This window comes from Rattus rattus, chromosome 10, assembly GCF_011064425.1.
Source record: "Rattus rattus isolate New Zealand chromosome 10, Rrattus_CSIRO_v1, whole genome shotgun sequence".
Taxonomy (NCBI): Eukaryota; Metazoa; Chordata; class Mammalia; order Rodentia; family Muridae; genus Rattus; species Rattus rattus.
Genome location: NC_046163.1, coordinates 578,430 through 603,057, shown reverse-complemented (window position 1 = coordinate 603,057; position 24,628 = coordinate 578,430). Strand labels below are relative to the sequence as shown.

At 54.0% G+C, this 24,628-nt stretch overlaps 1 protein-coding gene across 1 annotated transcript; it reads right to left on the bottom strand.

Annotated features, from left to right (window-relative positions):
• Positions 1 to 1,881: 1,881 nt before the first annotated feature.
• Positions 1,882 to 22,484, bottom strand: LOC116911664 (receptor-type tyrosine-protein phosphatase V). Its single transcript, XM_032915618.1, has 35 exons — positions 22,156 to 22,484; positions 21,757 to 21,816; positions 20,124 to 20,191; positions 19,713 to 19,761; positions 19,270 to 19,542; positions 18,832 to 19,101; positions 18,370 to 18,633; positions 17,414 to 17,668; positions 17,065 to 17,310; positions 16,656 to 16,931; positions 15,408 to 15,680; positions 13,686 to 13,949; positions 13,282 to 13,548; positions 12,697 to 12,978; positions 12,268 to 12,408; positions 11,807 to 12,017; positions 11,285 to 11,352; positions 9,498 to 9,624; positions 9,364 to 9,411; positions 7,386 to 7,479; positions 7,140 to 7,230; positions 6,957 to 7,033; positions 6,130 to 6,264; positions 5,462 to 5,584; positions 4,785 to 4,945; positions 4,532 to 4,667; positions 4,166 to 4,233; positions 3,795 to 3,882; positions 3,638 to 3,716; positions 3,472 to 3,548; positions 3,181 to 3,309; positions 2,930 to 3,049; positions 2,660 to 2,823; positions 2,300 to 2,435; positions 1,882 to 2,081 (listed from the first exon to the last, which is right to left on the bottom strand). Exons 3-35 carry the CDS (start codon positions 20,178 to 20,180, stop codon positions 2,010 to 2,012), a joined length of 5,121 nt encoding a protein of 1,706 aa, XP_032771509.1. The 5' UTR covers positions 20,181 to 20,191; positions 21,757 to 21,816; positions 22,156 to 22,484; the 3' UTR covers positions 1,882 to 2,009.
• Positions 22,485 to 24,628: the final 2,144 nt, after the last annotated feature.

Genomic DNA, 24,628 nt, shown 5'->3' with positions numbered 1-24,628 from the left:
CTGCCCTCCGAGCAGGGGTCAGTACAGTCACCACCTTGGTGGAGAACAAGAAGGCTCAGCTGGTGGTGATTGCCCATGATGTAGACCCCAATGAGCTGGTGGTTTTCCTGCCTGCCCTGTGTCGAAGGATGGGGTGCCCCACTGCATCATCAAGGGAAAGGCCAGGCTGGGGCGCCTGGTCCACAGGGAGACAGGCACCACTGTTGCCTTCACACAGGTTAACTCGGAAGACAAGGGTGCTCTGGCTAAGCTGGTGGAAGCTATTAGGACCAATTATAACGACAGATATGACGAGATCCACTGCCACTGGGGAGTCAATGCCCTGGGTCCTAAGTCTGTGGTTCTCATGGCCAAGCTGGAAAAGGCAAAGGTTAAGAACTCACCACTAAACTGGGTTAAATGCACACTAAGTTTTCTGTACATAAATATAAGTACATTCTTTTTTTAAAAAATTACACTTGTGTATGGGTAGTGTGGGCACCTGTGCCAGGGCACATGACACAAGCATGGTGGTCAGAGAACAATTGGTGGGCATCCATTCTCTCCATCACCATATGGGTCCCAGGGATTGAGCCTGGGTTGCCAAGCACTTGTGCTCACTAAGCTTCTCGCCAGCCCAGCCCCCTTTTTATTATTTAGCTTTTTCCTTTTGTTTCTTGAGTCATGGTCTCCTGTACCCCAGGCTGGCCTCCAACTTGTTATGTAGCTGAGGATAACATTTAATTCTGATCCTCTTGTCTTTACATCCTGAATGCTGGGATTCCAGTCATGGGCTCACATGCATGGTTCATGTGGCAGTGGGAGATCAAACCCAGGACCAGGACACCATTCATACCAGGCGAGAATTCTACAAACTGACTACCTCCCAGAACCCATAAAGCCTTTGTTCCCCTTCTTCACCCAGGCAGAGGGACCCTCTCAGACCGTCAGCCCCTTGCACACTGCTAAGGACCCACTTGGCCAATGAGAACCCTGGCCACTCCTGCCATGGGGGTGGCCGGTAAAAAAGAAAGGAAGGCCGGGCAGGAATGAAGGCAAGGAAGTGGACTTGGCAGGTTCAACCAGAGTCACCTCTGGTTCCTTACTTGAGCGTCGCAGTGTGGCTCTAACACCTCTACCCTGGCAAGAAGCCAGCAGTAGCCTGAGGACAGCCCCTGGAGGCTGGCAGATAGACAAGGGAGCAGGGTGGCAGAAGGCGAGAAAATGGAGAAAACTCAAGTCCGACAGGTTTCGGGCAGTAACCAATGAGTGAATGGGACAAAAATCTGGGACTTAGCACCACAGGATATAAGGGGTAGTGTGGTATTTTGAATATGCTTGACCCAGGGAGTGGCACTATTTGAAGGTGCGGCCTTGTTAGAGGAAGTGTGCCATTGTGGGTGTGGGCTTTAAGACCTTCCATTTAGCTGACTGGAAGCCAGTCTTCTCCTTCTGGACAAGAATGTAGAACTCTCAACTCCTCCAGCACCATGTCTGCCTGGATGCTGCCATGCTTCCTGCCTCGATGATAATGGACTGAACCCCTGAACCTGTAAGCCAGCCCCAAGTAGATTTTGTCCTTTATAAGAGTCGACTTGGTCGGGTTGGGGATTTAGCTCAGTGGTAGAGCGCTTGCCTAGCAAGGGCAAGGCCCTGGGTTCGGTCCCCAGCTCCGAAAAAAAGAAAAAAAAAAAAAAAGAGTCGACTTGGTCATAGTGTCTCTTCACAGCAATGGAAACCCTAACTAAGACAGGTAGAAAGGTTGGTGTCTGAATACACTGGAAAAGCAGGTCAGAGAATAGGGAACACCAGGAAGGGATCAAGAGCGTACCAGCTTTAGGCCAACTGGCTTAGCTGTCATCCCTGCCCTAGACTGAAGGATGGAGAAAAAGAACATAACCATGAATTTGACCATGTCTCTTTATTCCTGGACTCTGCCCTTGGACAGTGTGAGGCCCGGTGGATCCGCTCTCCTAGGGAAGTCAGGCCTGGGTGGATTTGCTGGAACATGACGCCTAGCAGGGCGCAGGCTACTTCCCAGCTCTGGGCAGCCCATTCAGCAGTGCGCTGTTCAGACAGTTGTAGAGGTAGATATACTGCTCCTGCGGGTAGATGTAGGCAAGGAACCTCACCTGCCTGTCCAAACCTGATAGAGAAAGGCTCCCAGGGGTCTCCTAACCCCTGTTTCTTCTGGGCAGGGCATGGTGGTCCACAGAGCCACCTGGTGGTGACCTGGATGGGATAAACTAACAGTCGCCTGTAGCTGGGGCCGAACCTTTGACCCCCTTTCACAGTAAGCACCTCCCTCTTTGCCTCTCACCAGCGTTGGGGTCATAAGGCCGCAGGCCTGTGACTGCTTCAGGGCCACATTGAAGACGTCCACTGTGCGCTCGGTCCCTGCTTGCTGTAACAGCTGTTCCATAGCCAAGAAGGTGCCCAGCTGGTTTGTGTTTTTGCTGTAATTGACCTAGAGTTACATGTGGGACCTCTGGGGATGGGGCAGTGTCTGGGGACATGGGGAAACCAAGGCTAGTTCTAAGGACTAAAAAATAATGCTAGGCACTTGATTGATAGGCCAGCCTGGAGCCCTACCAAATCCCCACAGATGAGAAGACAGAGCCTTGGGAGACTACCCTTTGACCCATAACCCAAGTTAACATGTGGCATTTGTCGACGGCACCTGGAGTGGCTGAGCAGGGTCCCTGGCTTCTTGCTCTTGCCCCGGAAGCAGCACTGGGCCACAGCATCAAGGAAGGTCAGTAGGGTGTTAGCTGGGAGCTCACACCCAGACTCGGAGCATGGAAACTGCAGGCATTGAACCTGCCTTTCCTTTCCACTTTCCCCCTGGAGAAAGATCAGCATTAGTGCTCGGGAAGGCGGCAGAGGGGAGCCAGTATGGGGTTCTCATATCACAGCCCTCTGCCCCAAGTCTTATGATCCCAACACCTACGTGTATGACTCTGAAGAGGGTGCTGGGCCAGCCAGTTGTTGTGCTGCTCTCAGACACTCTGTGCACTGTCACCATGTCTGTGACAATAGGCTGCATCTCCATTGGCCAGATGTCTGGTGGCTAGGACAGAAACGGGCTTCTCAATCAGCTTCCAAAATCTTTGCCCATGCCCTAGCTGAACAACACCATATACTCCTCCTCTCCCTGACCCATTCCTGGAGCCATGCATCCTGTCCCTCCACTCCCCTCACCTTCTCCTTGGTATCAGGCAGGCCCAGGGAGACGAGCACATGGGCATCATGCTCCCACACCATTTCCCAGAGTTCCTTTGGTCCGGCCGAGCCAGTCAGCACCACATGATCACAACCAGATGGCCCACCCTGCAGAACACAGCTTGTTGGTTTCCAGGGATTAAGGAAAGAATCTCTTGACCATCCATCTGTACTATAGTAGCCCCTAGGGCCCAGACCCAGACCCAGGCAGGGAGCCACAAATAGTCAAAGAGAGCAAGTAACAGGGCTGTGAGATCGGCATCAACTCACAGGGAAGAGCGAGGCTTCCAGCATGCTATCCTCAGGGCACTCCTCCACCAGGGCGAACTGCTTCTGAGAATGACGACCTGGGAGAAGAGGATGAAGACGAGGTTGCCAGGGGTCTCCAGTACGCATTTGCTCCACCCCAACCAACAGTGTATCCAGTGAGACTCACGGGAGACAATGCTGTTCTGATTATAGTCAGGAGGGGGCAGCAGAGAGCCAGTCCCATCCTTGATGGCCTGCTTCAGGAGCTGGGAAAGAGAGGGGCATGGTAAGGTTGGGTAGGGAGAACTGTCCCATGGTCACTCACTCCTTGGCTCAAAGTATACCTTGTACTCCTTCAAGAAACCAGCATTGGCGTTGGCTGCCCTCTTGGCACAAGCCTGTGCAAAATTCATCACAGAGATGGGGCCGAAGCTGGAGGAGGGAGGAGAGAGAAAGCACTTGGTCAGGGTTGGGGATTTAGCTCAGTGGTAGAGCGCTTGCCTAACAAGCGCAAGGCCCTGGGTTCGGTCCCCAGCTCCGAAAAAAAAAAAAAGAAAGAAAGAAAGAAAAGAAAAAAAAAAGAGAGAAAGCACTTGGTCGTCCAGCCCCTGTTTCCAGCCCTCGCTGCTGGGTCTGGTGCATGGAAACTCAGAGCCTACTGGGAAGCACAGGACACCAGTGCCCACCTGCCTGGACCTGAGGGTAGCTGACTTACTCTGAGCTGTCAGAGGGCCCTTCCAGAATCTTGTTCAGCAGGCAACTGTGCAGGAAGATGTATTGACTCTGCAGAGAGAAGAAACTGACATGCTGAGAGGCCTTGGTCCAGGAGGGAAATGGTCCTAGCACCGACCCACCAGGCAGGGGTGAAGCACGTGGGGCTACAGAGTTCTGAGTAGTCTCCAGTGTCAAAGGTGTCTCGCCTTTTGCAGAAAAAGCAAGCGGCAGTCTAGGTAAGAGGGTAGCCTAGGTGTGACCCTCGCCCCCATGCTCTTCTGCAGGCCCCCCACGAGCTTCTTTTCCTGCTCTCATGAGGCCATCCACCCTCTTCCACTCCCTTGGGTCTAACACACGGAGCCCTCACCAGGGTCTGGATCATGAGGGGCCGGTGCAACCGGAGTATGTACACAGCGTTGAACACATCAGCCACCTTCTCTTCCTCTAGTTGTCGCAGTAGCCGCAAGAGAGCCACAAAGGTGCCTGTCCTCCCCACGCCAGCACTGTCGGGACAGCCCATGAAGACTAAGCACAGGAGGGAAAGGGCTCCTAGAAATCCAGAGCCCTCCCCCTGCTCAAGGCCAGCCAGGGCCCATCACCTCACCCCTGCCTGTCCTCACCTGCAATGCACCAGGATGGGTCCTTTGCCCTGAGTGGCCTGCACCTGCTCCTGTACCAGTTCTACAAAAGCGAGCAGAGAGCCAGGAGCCTCGGGGACACTGTGATCTGGCCAGGTAGTGAACTGCAGCTGCTTCACTCGCCTCTGTTTTTGCTCGGTACCCTGGAGAGGGTGGGGAAGGGCTGTGCTCATTTTCTTAACCCCAGGGCCTCTTCCTAACCTTAGAAACCTTCCTCACCAACCCTTTAAGGGCAGAGGTGCTTCAAAGTGTGGGCCACAGCTACGTACGTAGCCCATGCCCTTGCCCCAGTGTGGACCTCTTATCCTCCTCTAGTCTCCTGCCTCATCTCTACCTCCCAAAGATGACCAGGCAGGGAGGCTATTCTAGTCTCTGGCTTTCCTGTTCTAAGGGTTGACAGCATGTGGTAGCAAGAAGGAGGTTTGAGAGACCAGCATCTTTGAGCTGAGCATAAGGTAGAAGGACCTGCTCTTTCTTTACATTGGTGTGATCTTGGATCAGTCTTTAGCCTTCCCTGTGTCTTTTTCCCTCTCCCCACATGCTATCCCGTCCTGGGACCGAGAACTTATAACAGTCATCAGGAAACAGGGCCACGTGGAGCAAGAGAGGAGCCCCCGCTTTAGTGCCCTTCCCACCAGTCTTGTCCCCTGGGCACACACGTGCTGCAGCTGGAATTCCCTCCTGGTCCACTCATCCTCAGGCTCCTCTGCCAGGAGGTGGATGGTGATGTGACCGTGAGTAACAGGCGTGGAGTTGGCTGGCCAGTAGTGCTCACACAGTACCTAGGGCGAGGGGGTGCTTGTCAGCGCTGTTCCCTACTGTATCTGGTCTCACCCACCCCCACCTGTATTTTTGATCCCTGCTATTATAATGAAATCCTTTTCTTTGCTGCCACCTAGACATGAGGCCGTCTCTTCCAGAAGCTTCCCTCCCCTAGCTATGCCCTTACAACCTTCTTAGGGCTCTGCGTTGGCTTCGGAAGCTAGATGGCCCTGACTGAGGAAGAGTCTGGTCTTTCCTCATTGCTTCAACAGGAGAACACACTCAGCTGCCTGTTTGCTCTAGACCAGCCTTGTCCGTGCACAGCACAGAGGAGGTGGCCTTGGGCTGACAGGAGAACGGCCTTTGTCCCTGCACTGCCTAGAATAAATGACCAGGAGAAACTGAATCAAACCAGGAACTCACGAATCCAGTGGTCCCCTCCTTTCCCCCTCTTGGGTGATTCTCAGAACCCCTTACCAAGTCTCAACCTACCCACCTGCCCCAAGATGGGGGAAGAGGACATATGCCACCTGGTGGTAATTCTGGGGAACTGCAGGGCACTCACCCGCCCGTTCTCCATGCCCACAGTCAGCATGATGATCACGTGGACTTGCTGCTCCCATACCAGCCGCCAGAAGTCCTCTAGCGTCTTTTTGAGAGGCCCCTGGGTGGCAATGATCTCCTGTGTGTGGCTATAGCCCTAAGGTGTAGGGTGCAGGACATGTTACCAGACAGTGTCTTGGCCAGCTGAGCCCATCAAACATTCAGCAGTGGTTATGATCACACATGACCTTCAGGAACTGTGATCCTGGAGGGTGATCTGAAGGACACTGCCACCACCACATCCCACTTGGACAGGGTGAGAAAAACATGCATGGAAATGCAAGGTCCTGAGATGCTAAAAACAGTCTACCAGCCACCCTCCTCACTAACTCCTCACTAACAGTCACTGGAGTGACTGTTTTCTAGAGACAGTAATTTACGATGTAGCCCAGGCTGTCCTCGAACTTTCAATTGTCTTGACTCAGTTTCCCATATGCTGGAATTACAGGTGTCTGGCATCATGCCTAAGTCCAAAGTGATCTTCCTAAAACTCTCTCTCTCTCTCTCTCTCTCTCTCTCTCTCTCTCTCTCTCTCTCTCACACACACACACACACACACACACACACACACACACACACACACACACACACCATGGGCTTCTTTGTAGGTATACATATGGTTAAGTCAGCTCTGCCTCCTGGGGGCCCAGTATAAAGCCTGGCACACAGTAGGACCTCTTGCCAAATTAAATTAGCCTAAAAGCATGACCTGCTATGCTCCTAGACGACTACAGTAGCTAGCACAGGACCCCAGCAGGAATGCCCCTTGTGCCTGCAGACGGCCCTTACTGGGATGAAGTTGGCATTGATGTAGTCAGAATGAGGCTCTCCTGGTAGCTGGGTCAGCCTGACCCTGGAGTGGTCATCTGCAGAGAGTACATGATGGACATTTGGAAGCATCACACATAGCCCTTCCTCCAGGCCAAGCTCCAACCCTCTACCCGTACCTCCCAACTCCCAGAATTTGCTCACAGGGCAGCACGTGTGGGTACCGGTTCTTGATGATGTTGTCCGGATGCTCAGCCTCTAGTCGGGGTTGGTCCTTGCCTACCTCCTTCAGCTCCTATGAGGTCAAGGCAGGTCCCAATTGCAGAGGCAGACCCATCTCACACCACAGCAGGCAGGGCAAGTGGTAGAAGTTAGGCTGGGAGGCAGATCCAGCCCCGCCCAGATGTCCCAGTCCTCCCTCCATGTGGCACAGGATGACACAGGACTTGCCTCAAATTCCTGGAAGAAGGTCTGGTGTGCATGTGCACTCTTGGCCTCATAGCTCTGCCGGAAGCTATGGATGGGGATAGGCCGATGGGTCCGCCTGGCAGAAGAGAAAAGGAATAGACTCCAGCTTTAGGAGCGCCTGACCTGCCCTGTCCTGGGAGGCAGGTACAAAGCTAGCTTGCACAGTGAGGCAACGGGGAAGGCAGGCATCGGACATGCAGATGCTGGGCTGCCCCACTCTCTCTGTGTAGAACAGAAAGTTTCTCCAGGACCCAGCAGGCCCCCAAACCCATAGTGTGATAAAAGGAAAGAGAGGAGCAGCGAGGGAGACAGGCCAGAGGCATATATATATATATATATATATATATATATATATATATATATATGTGCATACACAGATGTGCACATGCATACGTGCACATACATGTGTGCATGCATACACACACACACACACACACACACACACACACACACACACGCCAGGGCATTTGGACACAGCTGATAGTTTGTGTTTAGGAGTTTCTTCGGTTTGGGGGATCAAACCTACGGCCTGCACATGGTAGGCAAATGCTCTAGGTCTGAACTGCAGCCCAGCCTACATGGGCCAACTCAACAGGAAGTCAATACAAGGAAGAGAGACCAGGCCTGATTCGATCCACACGGTTTCTCCAGGATCCCCTCCACCTTTTATAGTGTATTTTTTCAACAAAATACTTCTTTTTTTCTGAAGTCCACATGGTTTGTCAGAAAGCCAGTTAGCAAGGACTGGAGAGGGGAGTGTGATGCTTAATACATGTACCGCCTTGGCCCGGTGTGGTACCGGAATTACAAGTAAATGTCATCTTGGATGCTGCTGTGAAGATGTTTGATGGGTGATATTAACAGTCAACCTCTCTGACAGACTGATTTTTCTTTAAACCATATCAACTTTTTGCCTTTCTTTTTCCTGAGACAGGGTCTCTCTGTGTGGCCCCAGCTAGCCTAGAACTCAATCTGTAGAGCAGGCTGGCCTTTAACTTATAGAAATCTGCCTACCTCTGCTTCCCAAGGGATAGGATTAAAAAACCTCCCAGCTTTATTGGGGGCGGGGGGGAGGCGCACATGTGAGGGTGTGGTCACAGGAGGCTGGGGCCAGGTGTCTTTCTCAGTCACTCCACCTTATGCACTCTCTTAAATGAGCCTAGAGTTCACCATTTTGGCTGTTCTAGCTAGTCGACTTGCTCCTCGGACCCTATCACCACCCTCCGAGCACTGACATCACAGGTGGGCTGCCATACCCACCAGACCTCCAGTTCTCACGCTTACATAGCAAATGTCTACCCACTAAACCATCTCCCCAGCCCTCTTTGGCCCTTTGAAAATAGTAGTGGCGGGCTGGAGAGATGGCTCAGTGAGTGGTTAAGAGCACCAACTGCTCTTCCTGAGGTCCCGAGTTCAATTCCCAGCAACCACATGGAGGCCCACAACCATCTGTAATGGGATCTGATGCCCTCTTCTGGTGTGTCTGAAGACAGCAATGGTATTTCCATATACATAAAATAAATCCATATTTTTTTAAAAAGAAAATAGCAGTAGTACTGGCCAAGCTGATGATATTCTCTTGTGAGACGGCCTTGTCCAATCAGTTAAAAGCCTTAATACAGCCAAGACTGACCGGTCCCCACTAAGAGGGATTCCACCAGCAGATAGATGCCTTCAGACCCTTCTCTGGGTCTCTGGTCTGTTACCTCATCGGATTCCCACTCCTTGATCCTATCGCTGTGAAATCCTTGATCTCTACAGTGAGAGTTCAAATAGGAGAAAGAAGAATTGAAAGAGAGGGGCCATGTCTGAAAAAGCCTGAGAAGAGATGGGAGGCCGACGAGCAGTCTAGAGTCCCCTGTCTGGTGCAACCCCGGGAGCCTCACAGAGCCTCTAGCAGGCTGTGCTGTAGGGCCGTGCTGCTGCCCTGTCACTGGGAAGCATGCTTCAACGCACTCACCACAGGTTGTAAGGCATCAGCTCCTTGGAAAAGCCATCCTTCTCTGACCTGTGACAGTGGAGAGGACGATGGGAGGCAAGCTAGGGTCTCCTCCCATCACACAGGGCCTCCCAGCCCGCCTGCCCCCTCCTCACCTTGGTCCCTTCAGGCACCGCCAGCGGAGCAAGCATAGCACTGCACACACAATGACAATGCTGCCTACCACAGCCCCCAGCATAACTGTCAGGGGAATGATCGACAGAGAGATGCTGGCCTGGGGCTCTGTGGAAGGCAAGGGAATATTGAACATGGCAACTCCACAACTGGCCCCACAGGCCATGCCAGCCTCTCCTGGGCCTGGGCCTTCTAGATCAGTGGTTCTCAACCTGTGTCACAGCCCCCTTTGGAGGTCCCATATCAGATATCCTGAATATCAGCTATTTACATTACAATTCATAACGGTAATAAAATTACCATTATGAATTAGCAATGGGATCATTTCATGGTTAGGGGTCAGCACAACACGAGGAACCATATTAAAGGGCCACAGCATTAAGAAGGTTGAGAACCACTGCTCCAGACACAGAATGAAGTGATAGCTCTTCATGTTCTCAGAAGTCCCAGATACTAACTGGAGTCCAGAAATATCTGTCTGGGGTTGTGGGTTGGCAAGAACAGACAGATAGACAGACAGCTTTCCTTAGTGGCTCGCCACACCCCCCACAGACCCTGCTTTTCCTCCTGACACCCTCAAGAGGAATAGGGATGAAGGCCTGGCCTCCTGTACCTTCCAGGACTGTACCACCTGCTGCAGTAACCAGCAGCCACATTGGGCTCTTGAGCACCCACAGTGGGGCTACAACAATCTAAGACCTGTGTAGTGTGAGACCACCTGAGTTGAAGAGGGGTCTCAGTAGCTTTTATTTGTTTGGGATTTTTGTTCTTGTTTGCTTGCTTGCTTGCTTGCTTGGTTTGTGTTTATTGATAGTCTCAAGAATTCCCAGGATGACTTCCAATCAAATATTTGAGGACAGCCTTGAACTTCTGATTCCCCCAGCCTCCACCTTTCAGATATCAGGGTTACTGGTATGGTCCACAGCACCCCTTCTATTGAGTGCTTGGGATTCAACTTACGGCTTAGCACATGCTAGGCAAGGGTCCTACCCCAGGCTCTCAAACACTCTCTGATTTTGAAACATTAACTGAATGTTAACTATTCTTGTTTAAATAAAACAGATGCTAAAGGTAACTGTTACTTCTTTCTATTGTGTTTGTTTCCTATTGTCGTTTGTTTGTTGGTTGGTTGAGACAGAGTCTCACTATAAAGCCCTGGCTGGCTTAGAACTAGGCCGACCAAGGTAAGCTTAGAGATTTGCCTGCTTCTGTCTTCTCAGGGTATGGAGGAGGTGAGATTAAAGGCATCCGCACCACACCCAGCCACCTATCTCTCTTTGGTTTCCAATGTTCCTACCCGGAAATTCTAGTTTATATATCCTGTTTGGCTACCTTGTCATCTCCCCTAGAGTTCCTTCTAAACAAAGCTGGGGTTTTTGGTTTTTTTTTGTTTTGTTTTGTTTTTGCAGCTGGGGACCCAACCCAGGGCCTTGCGCTTGCTAGGCAAGCGCGCTACCACTGAGCCAAATCCCCAACCCCAAAAGAGCTGTTCTTGAACACAAGGGGTTTGGAAGTAGCCAGTTACGGGGAGTGGTGCAGGAAGGTGCCAGAGGCTGTACACAGTAGCCTCTGCCTCTTCCACACCTGCTCCAAGCCCCACCCCAGGTCTGAAGTCGAGTGCATGTCATGGATGTTCTGGTCCCCAACGCTGCCTAGCAACACTTGACTTCCGTGAGCTCAATTCCTCCCACCGCCTCCTGAGAGGGATATCAGCCCTTCTCCCTCTCCAGGGTGGTCTAGCTGGAACCCAGCCAGATGCCTGGCCTACCTGAGAAGGCCGAGAAGGCGAGGATCGTCTCCGGAGTGTTGAGCCTACTGAAGGCCACAACGCTGAACCTGGGACAAAGGAGAGGGACTTTACACTGGGAAGGAGACCCCTGCTTAGAAGCAGCAATGCTACCCTCAGCTCACTAGTTTCATCCTGGACAGCCTGCCCTTTATTCTACACAAACCACCTCTGACTTCTCTTTCTTTTTCTCTGGCTTGTTCTGGGAGCAAGAGGTAACTTTAAATATAGGGAACCAGAAAGCCTTGGGTTTTCCCTAAAAGTCCCCCAAAGAATCCACCCCCCACCCCAGTTCTTTTTAACGAAAGAACCATGTATCAGGTGGGTATCCCCTTTCCGTCCCCTTCCTCCCCACCTCCGGCACTGACGCCAGGAGGTGATCCAAATGGAGCCTTGTGGACTGCACTTTTGTTCTATTAGGAGTCAGTTGTGTCTATTGTTGAAAGAATGTGAACCCAGAGTGGAGTTTAAAGAAACTGCCCTCCCTGGGGCCCGAGCCCTCACCTATACTGGAAGCCTGACTTGAGACGCCCATTGCATATCTCTTGGATGTTGTCACAGTCCTCAGTACCCACAGGTACTGTCCAGGATCTTGGCCCAGCCCAAGGCTCTGGGTAGAAGGGGTTTGGGAACAGGAGAGCCAGGAAGGACTCACATCCTCTATAGTAGTGGTCATACCACGTGTGATTGATGGCTTCCCGGGAAGGCTGGGCCACTGTCGAGGAAGGGGAAAGAGACTGAGCACCATGAGCAGTGGGTCAGGAGGCTACCCTGTTTCTCTGATAGTACCCCACTCACAACCCAACACCCACCCTATCCTCAACAATAGCCAAGCCTTTCCTGTTACAGACTAGCCCTGGCATTGGCTGTTGACCTTTTCATGCAGTCTCCCTCCCTCGACTACCCTCACCATCCTGTGGCTGCACAGCCATGCTCTCTCCAACCCTTCCAAGCCCGGGACTCACGTGTCATGTTGATGGTGGCAATTATGCCATACCACTGGATCTGCCCATCATCTTTACCAAACATGCCACTCGTGACTGTCACACCCATCCTTGTCCCCAGCTCCACCTGGGGGGGCTCAGCTAGCTCTGGGGGGTGCCAAGCTAGGGGCAGAGAAAAGGAAACAAAGGCTTTGGCCCAACGCTATCAGTCTTCCACGGCACGCCTTTGTCTACCCAGCACTACCTGGCAACATGTGGCTAGTGAACAATTAAATAAGGCCTGGGAGGGTTCTTGGGTTAGAGTATCAGAGCATGACGCTCCAATATAAGTCAGAGGAAGGGGCCAGGTCTGTGGGCAAGGAGAGCCCGGGCAGCCAGGCTCAGAGGGACTGCACCAGCAGGCAGTGGTGGAGAAAGCCTAGGTGAACAGATAGCGCTGGAAATGCCTACCCTCAGCAGAAGTACTGCACACCAGGGAAACCGCCCGGCTCCACCGGCTATTCCTGCCCAGAACGGTGAGGCTAAGGCGGTAAGAAGTGGTGGGCATCAAGTTGGGCAACAGGAGAGCATCCCCTGAGGTGTTGACCTGGAAGACAAAATGAGTACCCCCTCCCGGCACCAGCCGCTCTACCACTACTAGACAGACATCCACGTCTCCAGCAGGCATCGTCCAGTTCAGGGCCAGGTAGGTGGCCTCTGGATGACAGAGCACATCTTCCACAGGGCCAGGCTCTGAGGAAACAGAACGCTCATGTTGTGTGGGTGTCAGCATCGGGCGAGTGTCAGGGACTCCCCAAACCAGGAGACACAAAGGGCTGACATGTGTGTCCATGGAAGGGACAGTAGCAGCACGCAGCATTGTCTTTGTGGCGCCGTTGCCCATCTGAGGAGGCATAAACTGGGGCAAGGGTGAGCAAGACATCTGACTGGGAGGAGCAGGTCATTTAGAGGGGAAGGGCAAGCCTCTCAGGCATACTGCCCTTCCTGAAGACATCCACAGGTCTTAAGGGGACCTGACGTAGACAGGGAACGTACCCACAGACAGCATCACAAGGTGCGTGGAGGCCTGGAGCGGCCCTGCCCGACACTTCACTGACATCGAGATGGTATGTCCTGGTGTGAGATCCCTGAGCATGAAGAGCTCTTGGCCTAGTTTCAGGGGTTGCTCCCATGAGAGGTGTCCAGCATCTGAGAGTTGGGCGTGGCATGCCCCTTGCCCCAGGGGACCACTGGGCCAGGCCAGGTTAACCACAGCACTGCCTGCCTGTATTGACACGAGCAGCTCGTTGGGTATGAGTGGGTCTGTGGGAGGAAGGCAGAGGTCAGCCAGACGGAGAATGCCTTGCACTGGGTGTTTGGTGAGGAACTGAGAAATGGGATGGGGTGGAGCTAATATGTCCAGGGGTCTCCTCCCCGAGGGCTTTTCACACCATACTCACAGGTCCAGGCAGAAACGTTGGCTGCTGCAGTGTAGAGGGGCCCAGCCCAGGAGATGACTTCCACCTTGTACTTAGTGCCAGGAGTCAAACCCAAAAAGCTCGTGCCATCTTCCTTGGGCCCCATGATGCTGGTGGCTGTCCGGGTACTCTCCTGGTATAGGGTCACTTGGTAGCGGCTCCGGCCCCCAGGAACGTGGGCCCAGGATACTTGGAGCTGGGTGGGAGCATCGCTGGTCACGTTTACCAGTGTAGGAGCTGAAGGGGCTGCAGAGAGAGCAAGTGAGGGCAGCACAGATAGAGATAGGATAACCGAAATTAAATGCCCACCACCACCACCAAAGCTTGGTCCTGTTCCCTCCATCCTTGGCCCCAAAGCCTAGGAGTTCAATGTTCAGGGCAGCAGACTAGACTCTGAAACGTACCTACCACATATCCTGAGCAACAGGGACACTCTCGAAGTTTAGCACGCACTCTAGCCCTGCCACCTCCTCCCTCTGTTCCCAATCAAAGCTAAACTTAGTAGCCCAAGAGTGATGGGTGGATAGCCCTCCCCAGAACCTACAGCCAAGGAGTTTGAAAACCCGTATGTCAGAAGGTGGTTGGTTATCTGGGGCCTGGTTACTAACTCATCCACCTCCAACGCCTGGGGTCTGGAGTCATAAGATCTTGGCCTAGTCACACAGTAACAGATCTCTCTACAGATAAGGAAACTGAGGCTCAGGGGGAGCAAAGACTTGTCCTCAGAACCAAGCCACAGCTAGAAGTCTGGTTTCCTGGCTTCCAGGTCAGGCTTCTACCTTGACCCCCCTCCTCCATCCCCCATCCCTCCTTTCCCATTTCCCCGCAACCCGTGTCTGAGGTCCTACAGTCCTTGGGGGCAGGGGAGTCTAAAAGACAGTGATAGTGCCCCAGGGGAGAGAAGGAAGCCAGAAGGGAGAGCACAGGCAAGTGTGGAGAGTCCGCATGTTGGAGAAGGTTGTGCTGGGGACAGGAGGTCCCACCTACTCATTTGCCCCAAGAGCTCTGCAGGAAATCAGATTGGTGTGAAAGGGGGATTCCAACCCCATCCCTGCAGGCCCTGGGGGCTGTTTGTGGGGTGCTCGCCATATACTCTGCACCTCTGTATTTCTGTGCCCCCCTTCTCCCCGCTATGCAAAGTTGAGGTTGGCTATATCAGAGAGACTATTCTGTTCATACTACCTGAACAAAAATCCCAACTTTCCTTGTAAGGCTAAGGAGTCTAGAAAAAGTTACCTTCTCTCGGGGGTTAGGGATTTAGCTCAGTGGTAGAGTGCTTGCCTAGCAAGGCCCTGGGTTCAGTCCCCAGCTCCGAAAAAAAGAAAAAAGAAAAAAAAAGTTACCTTCTCTCTTTGTGCCTCAGTTCCCTCACCTTTGAATCGAGGTGACCACAGTGTCTAACTCCTAAACTTGTCACGGTGGGTACACAAGAGAACATGGTAGGGCAAAAGCAAGGAGCCCAGGGAGTCCCTATCATTATTGATGGCTCACACCCAGACAGTGTTAGAGGGGCATCCCAAGGATGGTGTGGCACTGTGCAAGGGCACAGCCATAGGAGTCCCTAGAGGGACCTGTGAGAAGTTTCCTGGTGCCTCGGAACCAGGAGACAGACCCCACAGACAGCTTAGCTGCCTACGTACAGTTCTCAGAGTCCCTGAGAGCCCAAAAGGCTGGGAAAGGAGATTGTGGTAGGGCAGCACTCACGTGTCCAGCCTGTGGCGTTGGCACTGCTGCTTCTCTCGGGCCCCCACAAGGTAGACAGCTGTACCTGGAACTCACAGCCTGCAGTCAGCTGGGCCCAGGAGAAGTTCTGGGCCTCCCGAGGTAGGACCTTCTCACTTTCCAGTGTCAGAGGCCTCAGCCTGTAAAGCCGTAAGTGAAAGGCATCCCAGCCACCCGGTGGGTGATGCCAGGAAGCCTTCAGTGCCGCAGGCTGGTGGGCAAAGCCCAGACTCAGGTTGGTGGGAGGAGCGGGGCCTTTGAGGACAGGAAAAGACAGATTCAGGACAATGTGAAATCCCCTTCCTCACTCCCCAAGTTCCAACTTTCAGGAGGCTCTAAGCTCCCTGCCCAGAAAAACTTCTTGCAGAGAAGGGGCCCAACACCTGCCTCTTGCCCCTTGCCTCTTGCCCCTTACCCCTTACCCCTTGCCCCTTGCCCCTTGCCCCTTGCCCTATGCCTGCCTCCTACCTTGAGGTATGTCAGCTCCCTAAGCACAAGTCTGGTTTACTTCTCTTGCTTCCAGTACAGCCAGCTCAGTGCCTGCTCCCTCACCGTTCAGGACCCCACCACCCACCATTCACTGACGGGTTTGACCTGGTGTCTGTCAAAATGCCTCTAGACTGTGGGCCTTTGGCAAGCTTGAGCCCTCCACCCATCCTGTCTAGCCACACGGTTTCTTTTCCAGTTCATCCAGTTCCCGCTCCTTCTCTGGGAACCCTGTTCTAACTCCCTAAGCAGATGTCTGTCCGTGCGTCTAAAAAGATCCAGTCAAGCCACTATTAGATTCCTGCTATTCAGCCCTTTTAAAGTAAAGTAAATAGGTAATACATCCCTACTGATAGGTAATATATCCCTACTGATCTACTTCTATGTGTTACACTATGATGTATAAAATCATGACATCATCAGCCTAGGAACCGTGTTCGTCAGTCTTCCTTTCCGGACTCACTCATAATCTTTAGCCTGAGCACCTAACCCCATTCCTAAAGGCATTAAATAGATGTTCGTAAGGAGGGATAAACAGACAGAGGAATGCATGGGTGGGTGGGCGGGTGAAGGTCACACAGATGGGTGGGCATAGCGAGCCAGCCACATGGCGGGATGTAGAAGGTGCTTGATTCAGGAAAAACCTCTATTTTCACTCTCACCACAGAGAAGAGCAGAGAGTAGAAGACACAAAGCCCCATGCACGGTGCTGGGCAGTCTCCTGGGGGCAGGTCAGGGACTCACGGGTGCAGCTGTGAATCTTCTGAGAGTCAGAGCTGAGGTTCCCGGCCCAGGCCCATGCTGACACGGTGTAGCAGGAGCCGGGTACCAGAGATTTCAGAGTCAGGCTCAAAGTGTCAGGGCCCAAGTCAACAGGGTCGCCAGGAGACCTCTGGCTGCCGTCCTCATGCCAGGTAACCTTATAACCTTCCAGCTGCCCTGGTGCTGGACCCCAAGCAATAGTCAGGTCAGATGGGCTGCTCCTGCTGATGACCTCCAGTGACTGCGGTGGCAGGGGACCTGAAGAGGGGGCGATTTGGCAAGGGGCCATGTTGTGGTCCTGTGATGCCCTCTGCCCAGCTCTCCTGAATCCCTCCTTCATTCCATCTTCCCTCCAGACCCAGGCCCAAAGGGCTCGAGTGCTGGCACTCACTTGTATAGCCTGAGATGCTCTGAGAGATGGCCCCCGTGGATGAAGCAATGTCCACCCTATAGTGGGCTCCAGGTACCAGGCCACAGAAAATGACGTGAGTGGCACCAGAGGGCACAGAGATGTTCCCTAGGGGGCCTGGGGCATCGTCAGAATAGAGTAGCGCCCGTCTCCCAGGCTGCTTGGAAGCTTCCAGTCCATCTAGCCACAGTCTGGCACCAGGGACCTCCCTGGGAAGGGCAGCAGAGTCTGGAGAATCAGCAGGTCCCCAGAAGGTGAGGACCCTGGTCCCTATGGCTTGCAGATTCCCTATGCAAGCCCCCATCCCGACCCCTGTTCCAAACAGACTCACCAGCCAGCCAGGTACTGCCCTCCACCCAGGCATCATAAGGTCCAGCTAGAACCTTCAGCTGCAAAGTGTAGTGTCCCGGAGGCAGGGGCCCTGGGAAGACAGCATTGCACTCTTCCGGGCCCAGGGTAGACGTACTCTCCATTGGCCCACTTAACTTCAGTGCATAGCCGTCCCGGGCTCCCAGCCCTGCCTTCCAGCTGGCCCAGAGCTCATTCCGTAAGGGAGTCAGCACCAGGTCAGATGGGTAAGAGGGATCTGAGGAGACAGGGGTAGACAGTGGGTAAGAAAATTCATTCTGTGCTCTAACCATGACACATACTGGCAGCCTCTGATTGGAATATTCCCAGCTTCATTCCTCATACTTCAAACGAATGTCTAGACCTGGCAGCTACCCACCGGCCATGGGCAACGCAACCACAACAGAAACAAAAGCTTATCACATGTTCATACCTGTGCCTACCAGCATGGCCTGAAGGATTCAACACACAGTACCTCCCACAATACTAAACCTAACTAAAACCCAGAGAAGGTACACGACCTGTCCAGAGACACACAGCCAACAGGCAGCAGAAACTGTTAACCACCATGCAACTCTTTCTCCGAGTGAAAACATGGTGGCATGGTGGCATGGTGGCATGGAAGACAGATGTCTCGCCTAGGATCAGAGTCAACCACATTTATATGCAGTATGATTTGCGCTCTCTGTGTACCTCTGTGCCTGGAGTAATATAGGACAGTGAGACCTTTATCGGGCTCTTTGAGGAGTCAATGAAGCCATACCCAGAAAGTGGCAGGCTCTGAGCCTACCTGAAGAGAGTTCAGCTGATCATGACCATGACCATCCCTTCAGGCAGTTGCCTATTGCAACACCCTTCCAGGCCTTGGGGAAAACCCTGCAATTCGCTATTTGACCAGAGGAGAATGGAAGCGCCTCTGTGTGTCCCCGAGGCACTCACAGGTCCACTCGGTGGCATTGGGTCCCCAAATCTGGTGGGGCCCAGCAGAAGCACAAATCTTCAGCTCATGAGGTGTACCCGGAGATAGGTGAAGAAAGGTGTGGGTTGAGACCCCTTGTCTGACCACCGCAGTCGTGTTGGTGCCCCCGAGGAGGTCTGTGAGCATCAGGTGAAACGAGGTGGCCCCTTCAGAGCTGTTCCAGAAGGCTTGCAGGCTACTGGTACCCAAGGCACGTAGTGCTAGGTGATCAGGAGGGACAGGCTCTGCAGGAAGTATAGACAGAGCAGAGCCAGGCTTGAGGAAGGACTCTGGAGCAAGATGCTCACGCCAGTTTTAGCACGAGGGATCCCAGACACTTAACCACACTGGGACACGTTGCCTATGAAGTTCCAGACTCAACATCGCTCTCACATCCCCCAGTCTAGCTGCTACCTGGGTCCCTGGTCAGCTACCCACCTTACCTGTCCACTGGAGGATACTAGTCTTCGCATGGAGACTGCCAGCCCAGGTGATAACCTCCAAGACATACTGAGTACCTGGCAAAAGGTCGCCAAAACTGTAAGACAGGGTGTCAGGGGACACAGAGACATTGCATGCCAGAGTTTGGGATTCCAGGTGGTAGAGGAGAAGTTGGTAGCTGTCTTGATCTCCAGGGGCATCGCTCCACGAGGCTTCCAGCCTGGCTGGGCTCCCAGCGCTATGCAGCTGCAGTCCACGGACCACTGTCGGGGCTGTGCCAAAGGTCAAGAGAAGCACCAGAGTTTGTACAAAGGGCTCACTGTCCTAGGAGTTCTCTCTTTTGGTTTCTCTGAGCCCCCTACTAGTCCTCTAGAAACAGCTGTCACCTCCTCCCCCAACCCCAAGTACGACCACACCCCCTCAGCCTGCAGGCTTCATACCAGTTCGGGCAGTGAGGGTAATTGTGGCATTCTGCCAACAGGGTCTTAGGACGGTCAGTTCTAGCTGGTAGCGACTCCCTGGCACCAGGCCATGGAACTCAAAGCCGGACTCATTTGTGTGAACCTGGAGCTGTTGCCCTTGTGGAGAACCTGAGGAGTTCACACTCCTGAGGCTGAGGGCATAGTCAAATCCGCCCGGCTCTGCAGCTACCCAGCTCAGAAACAGGCTGGTAGACTTTCCATGGCTACTGATGTTCACGCTCAGAAGTGGACCTGGGGGACAGGGGTGGATACAATTTATTCACCCAGTACCCTTTCTGCCCTTAAGAAAAGGAAGACAAGTCAAGGGACCAGGGGCAGGCAGAGTCTAGTGGAGAAATTAGCCCTGTGACCCGCCCACTGCCCACATCCAGAGCCCTCTCCCTCTCTCTAAAGACACCTACCTCCACCCTGTCTGTCTGGGCTCCCTTCCAAGGATGAGCATGCGCCGTCCTGTAGGGAGGAGAGGAGTGGGGGGGAAGCAGATGTGCAGAGGCCTCTGGAGCACAGGCCACTGGGAAAGCGCACGGAGTGAGGCTCCAGACCAAAGAGAAGAGTCCGTCTCTGACTGCCACACACTACTGAAGAGACATTTCCTGGAAGTAAACCGCTGTCTAGCCAGCAGGCAGTAGCCGGCAGCCTGGAAGGCTGAAACAATCTGTCCTCCCGGCTTCCGTGCTGGCCTGGGAGGGAAGGGAGTAGTTTCCCTCTTCCATAACGAGGACCAGCTGCGGAGCCCACAGAGCGGGTGGGAAGCCTAGACATGCCCCAGAGAACAGGCCCACCCACTCCGCCCCGCCCCGTGCCCACCTTACCTCGGCCAAAAAGCCCCGGAGCCAGAGGAGGGCAGCTAACAGAATCAGGGGCCTCATCCTGATAAAGTCTGCAGAGGCAAAATTGGGAGGCAGAACTAGGCTCCCTGTCTCCCTCTGCCCCGCGCGGGCTGGCAGGCTAGGCAAGCATTGGAAGGGTGGACTTCCACATAGGCAGCAGATCCTGACCCTACCCCGGCCTGCGGCCTGGTCCGGAAAAGGCTGGGGTTGGGGGGCGGGGGAGCAGCATCTGGCCCCAAGGGAATTGTTACTCTCAGGTGCTCCCAAAGCTCCTCTGCTTCTCTCACCTCCCTCCGCTGGCTGTCAGCAGTCAGCCTTCCGGGAAGAAAAACTGCCCTGTGCTCTTTTCCCCACCCTGTCTCTAGAATGGGGCTTGGTATCCATTGGTCCCTTCCCCTGTACCTTCCTGATAGATAGTGTTTCCAGGGGTGAAGTTTCAAGGCAGGCACGAGGGGGGCATCCTGAATACAGGAGATAGTGAGCCAGCTGTGTGTCAGCCCTTTTGCCTAACCCGCTCCAGTAGTCACAGGCACAGAAGCACATCATACAGAAAGGAAAGGGAGCAGCTTCCCTCTTCCATAACCTTGCCTGGCCCCGGGAACCCATCTGTCACATCTCACTGCTCCGATGAGAAAGCTGACATGCAGAGGGTCCAGCCTGGGGTCTGCACACACACATGGGTGTGTGTGAGGAAAGAAGTGGGACTTGAACCCGGGATCTTCTGATTCCATCAGGCAGAGAAGGCAAAAGGTGTTTCCATCCCCAGTTCAAGTCCTCTGTGCTTGGGAGCTTCTGGGAGTGGTTTGATATCCTGGGGGTTTTCTCCCCTCTCCTTATTTCTTCCACTCCAGTCAGCAGGCCCCATCTGGCTGCCCTGCCCTTTCCTAGCCCTCACAGACACTGCAGAGACTGAGCTGAGGCTGACAACACAAGAGCTCAGGTTCTGCCGCTGCACCCACCCACAGCCAGCTGCTCACCCGGTACAGCTCACCCAGGTGAGCTCCTGTGCCAACTCAGCTGTGGGGAGGGGCAGAGTCAAAGGCTCTGAGCCCTGGGAAGGAAGCCCAGAACTCAGCAAGCTCTGGACGGGGCGGCGGGGTGTGTGTGTGTGTGTGTGTGAGAGGCTGTGCAGACAGACAGACAGACAGTTACAGACTCTGAACACCAAGACAGACTCTTCCCAGCCTGTTTCAGCAAATAGCTCAGGCCTGCATCAGAAACCAGCTCTGCCTGTTCCCTCCCTCTGCCCAACACCAGGGGCTCACCCACCCCACCCCCTACCACAGCTCCATCCAGCCCCAAACCTCAGAGCCGCCCACCGGCCTGGATGGGGTCCTGGAAACTTAGCACTGCAGACTCATCAAATTTTCCAGGCTGAGTGTGCGTGTTTGAGAGAGAGAGACACAGAGAGAGAGAGAGAGAGAGAGAGAGAGAGAGAGAGAGAGAGAGAGAGAGAGAGAGCTGAGAGCACACCTTCTGAAAGGGGCAGGGAGTGGGGCTAGCAACCAGAGAAAGCAAGCAGGGGGTGGAGGGGGTGGAGGGGGGTGTCAGGCCTCAGTCTGTCCAAGGTGTAGAGGAGAGGTCCTAACCTGGTCCTTCGCCAACCCCGCCTCACCTGGGGACACTTCACTTTGTTTCTTCTAGCAGAGTCTGTGTGAGGATCTTTCTTTAGAATCTGCATAGAGGAGACACAGTACACGGGAGGGGGGTACGGGGGGCATGGTGGGGGTAAAGGATTGGGATCTCAAAGTGGCTAAAGAGAAGGGCCTAGTTCTGTGGACACAGCCTTGGGGAGGTTTTGGGCAGTAGAAGGCCCTGTTACCAGCCTTATAGCTAGAGCAGCCTTAGGGGTGGGAGACAGACTCAGAAGAGGTTAAGAAAGCAGCCAACCCCGACCCCCACACTAGGGCCAAGATTCTCTATTCAGCAAAAAATGTACTTTTCCCCCAGTAGCCACCCCCACAGACAAACCCACATCCTCTGCCTAGAAAACCCCCGAGGTCCCGAAGCCTACCATCTCAGTGTGGAATGAGCTGACCAGGAGACCGAGGAAGGCGCGGAAGACAGAAGGCTGCTCCTGGCATCCCAACTTCCAAGTGTGAACTAGCCTGGTCCCTCCCGGCAGGCAGCTGTTGGAGGCTGTTCTCCCAACTCCTCCTCTGCTCTCCCGCAGCCTGAAGCCAGGCCTTGGGCATCCCCCACACTGAAGGGAGATAATTACCGGGCAGAAGAGAACAAGTCACCCCCTCTTCCTCCCACAAACTGGAGAAGGTCACCAGGAAAGGGGGGAAGGAAGGTCCAGCTTCTACTGAGCAGACTGAGAGCGCTCAGCAAAGGGCTGGAGGGAGCAGCCAGTAACAGGCAGGGGCCTGGGGGGGGGGGGGGTTAACCATGTGCATAAGCCAGCATCAATGACAGCACAGTGGGAAGGACATAAAGGACCCCTGGGGGGAGGGCCATTATGGGACAGGTGTCCATCCTTCTGGCCCTGGACTTAGGAGAAGGGGAGGGAATCTCTTTCAGCTTCAGGTCGGTGCCAGGGCAGCGAGCTCAACATTAGGTCTAGATAGAGCGGGACCACTTCCTGGTTCTCTAGGAAAGGTAATGTGGTTCCATGCTGAGTTGGCATGAGCCATTGGTCCTCTCCACCAGTGATGAGGAGTGTAGGAAAGTCCTAACACCCGCAGGCACTGAAAAGGTAGCAGGAGGGAAACTGGGTCAGGAAGGGGCACCTGGGACAGCTGTCACAGAGGTGCAGCCTGGGGCATGCTAGGTTGCCTCAGCCTTCATGCCATGGCTTCACAGTACTTCTCTACCCCACTCACCCCATCTCCTTGGGTACCTTCCTGACCCCTCCTTGGTGAGCTCTGTCTCTCCCACACTACCAAGGACAAGCCTGGGCTTGCAGGGATGAGAATGAAGAGCCTCCTCAGTATCTGAGGAACAGCCACCGCCCATCCTGAGGCTTCTCATACTTCTGGTATCCACCCAGAGCATCGTAGAATGTTACAGGGTGACAGCTTTAGCCTTTGGGACTGACAGCTCCCGCTTCCCCACCAGCTGCAGGCACAAAGACTGCTGGGAACTTCGGGAGCGCTAGCTACCGGAGTTGTAGCTCATGGCCTCTGGGGTGGAAATGCTGAGAGGAAACCAGGCATCAAGGGGGAGGGGGAAATCTTAAGCTAACCACAAGACCATGGGTGAGACTCCTCCAAGTGGGATGAGACCTTGGCCTGCTGTGGCTCCTCTCCACCTCTGGCCACGGTCTAGGCACAGCCACCATTCTCTGCCCTTTCAGAAATGAGGAACTTTGTCTGTGCCGGGCTGCTGGGAGCAACTCCTAGAATCTGTTCACTGCTTGAGTGGAACTTCCCAAAAAAAAAGATGATGATGGCTGACTGGAAAAAGGAAGGGGAGGAAGGGAGAGCCTAGATAGACAGACAGACAGACAGTCTCAGCCTTGCTTCCGTTTCCACCACCAGGTGGGGCTCCCTAGCTCTCAGTCCCAGACTTCTGTCTGTGATTCCAAGCCCTGGGCTGTGGACAAAGTGCTTCACAGGGCTTGTCCCCTCTTCCTGAGAAGAAGAGGGAAGGGAGGAAGCTGTTGGGGAATCTGAGATTCTGGAAAGGTCAGTAACTCGGCAAAAGTCACATGTCCATTAAGCATCAGCTTGCCCGTTAGGCAAGTCCTTCTGGTTTCCAAGTAGGACTTTACAGTCTCTAAAGTTGAAGGTACTGGAACCTAATTCCCAATGGGAGAGACAAGTCAGCAACATGAGAGATGCCGCCCCTCTCCCCCCACCCCACCCCACCACCCCAGGAATGGGAAGGTTCTGCAGAACAGGGAGGAGTGGGCAGGAAGGTGAGAAGCCACCCGGAGACCTGGAGAGAGTCTCGGGTCTTGTTTCATGACTAGATTGACCCTGGCCCCACCAACTTCGTTCCCCATCTCCCGGCTTCTTGGCTCTTTCCCCAAGAGCTCATCTTCCAACTGCTTGGACCCCGCTGGGTCCTCACCGTGAGGGTCAAGAGGTGTGCTCCCAGCCAGCTGGCTAACACTGTGAACGGAGGACACTGGGCAGACCTGTTGGGGGAGGGCTTTGCCTACTTCCTTCTCCCCGCCCCTGTGGTATCCTCACTTCCTTTTCTTGATCACAATCAACAGCTGGCCCAGGGTGGGTGGCCCTCTTTCCACCCTGTTCCCACTCCCTCCACTATCAGCCAGCGCAGACACCCCCGTGGAGAGGTCAAGGCAGAGAGCCCAGTCTCCAGTCCCCGTGCACAAGCGTGCATGGGTTCCCTGGCTCTTGCTTCTATCCCTTCATCTTGCACCAGGGCCAACCACTTCCCAGCTCCACTGAGCTTCCTCCTCAGGAAATCCCACCTATTCCTCACAGGAGAACAGGCTACAGTGAAGAGGGAGCCAGAATCAACCAGCCATGAGAGGCTCGGGAGAGCTACCCTTTGACTTACAGCGGAGAATGACC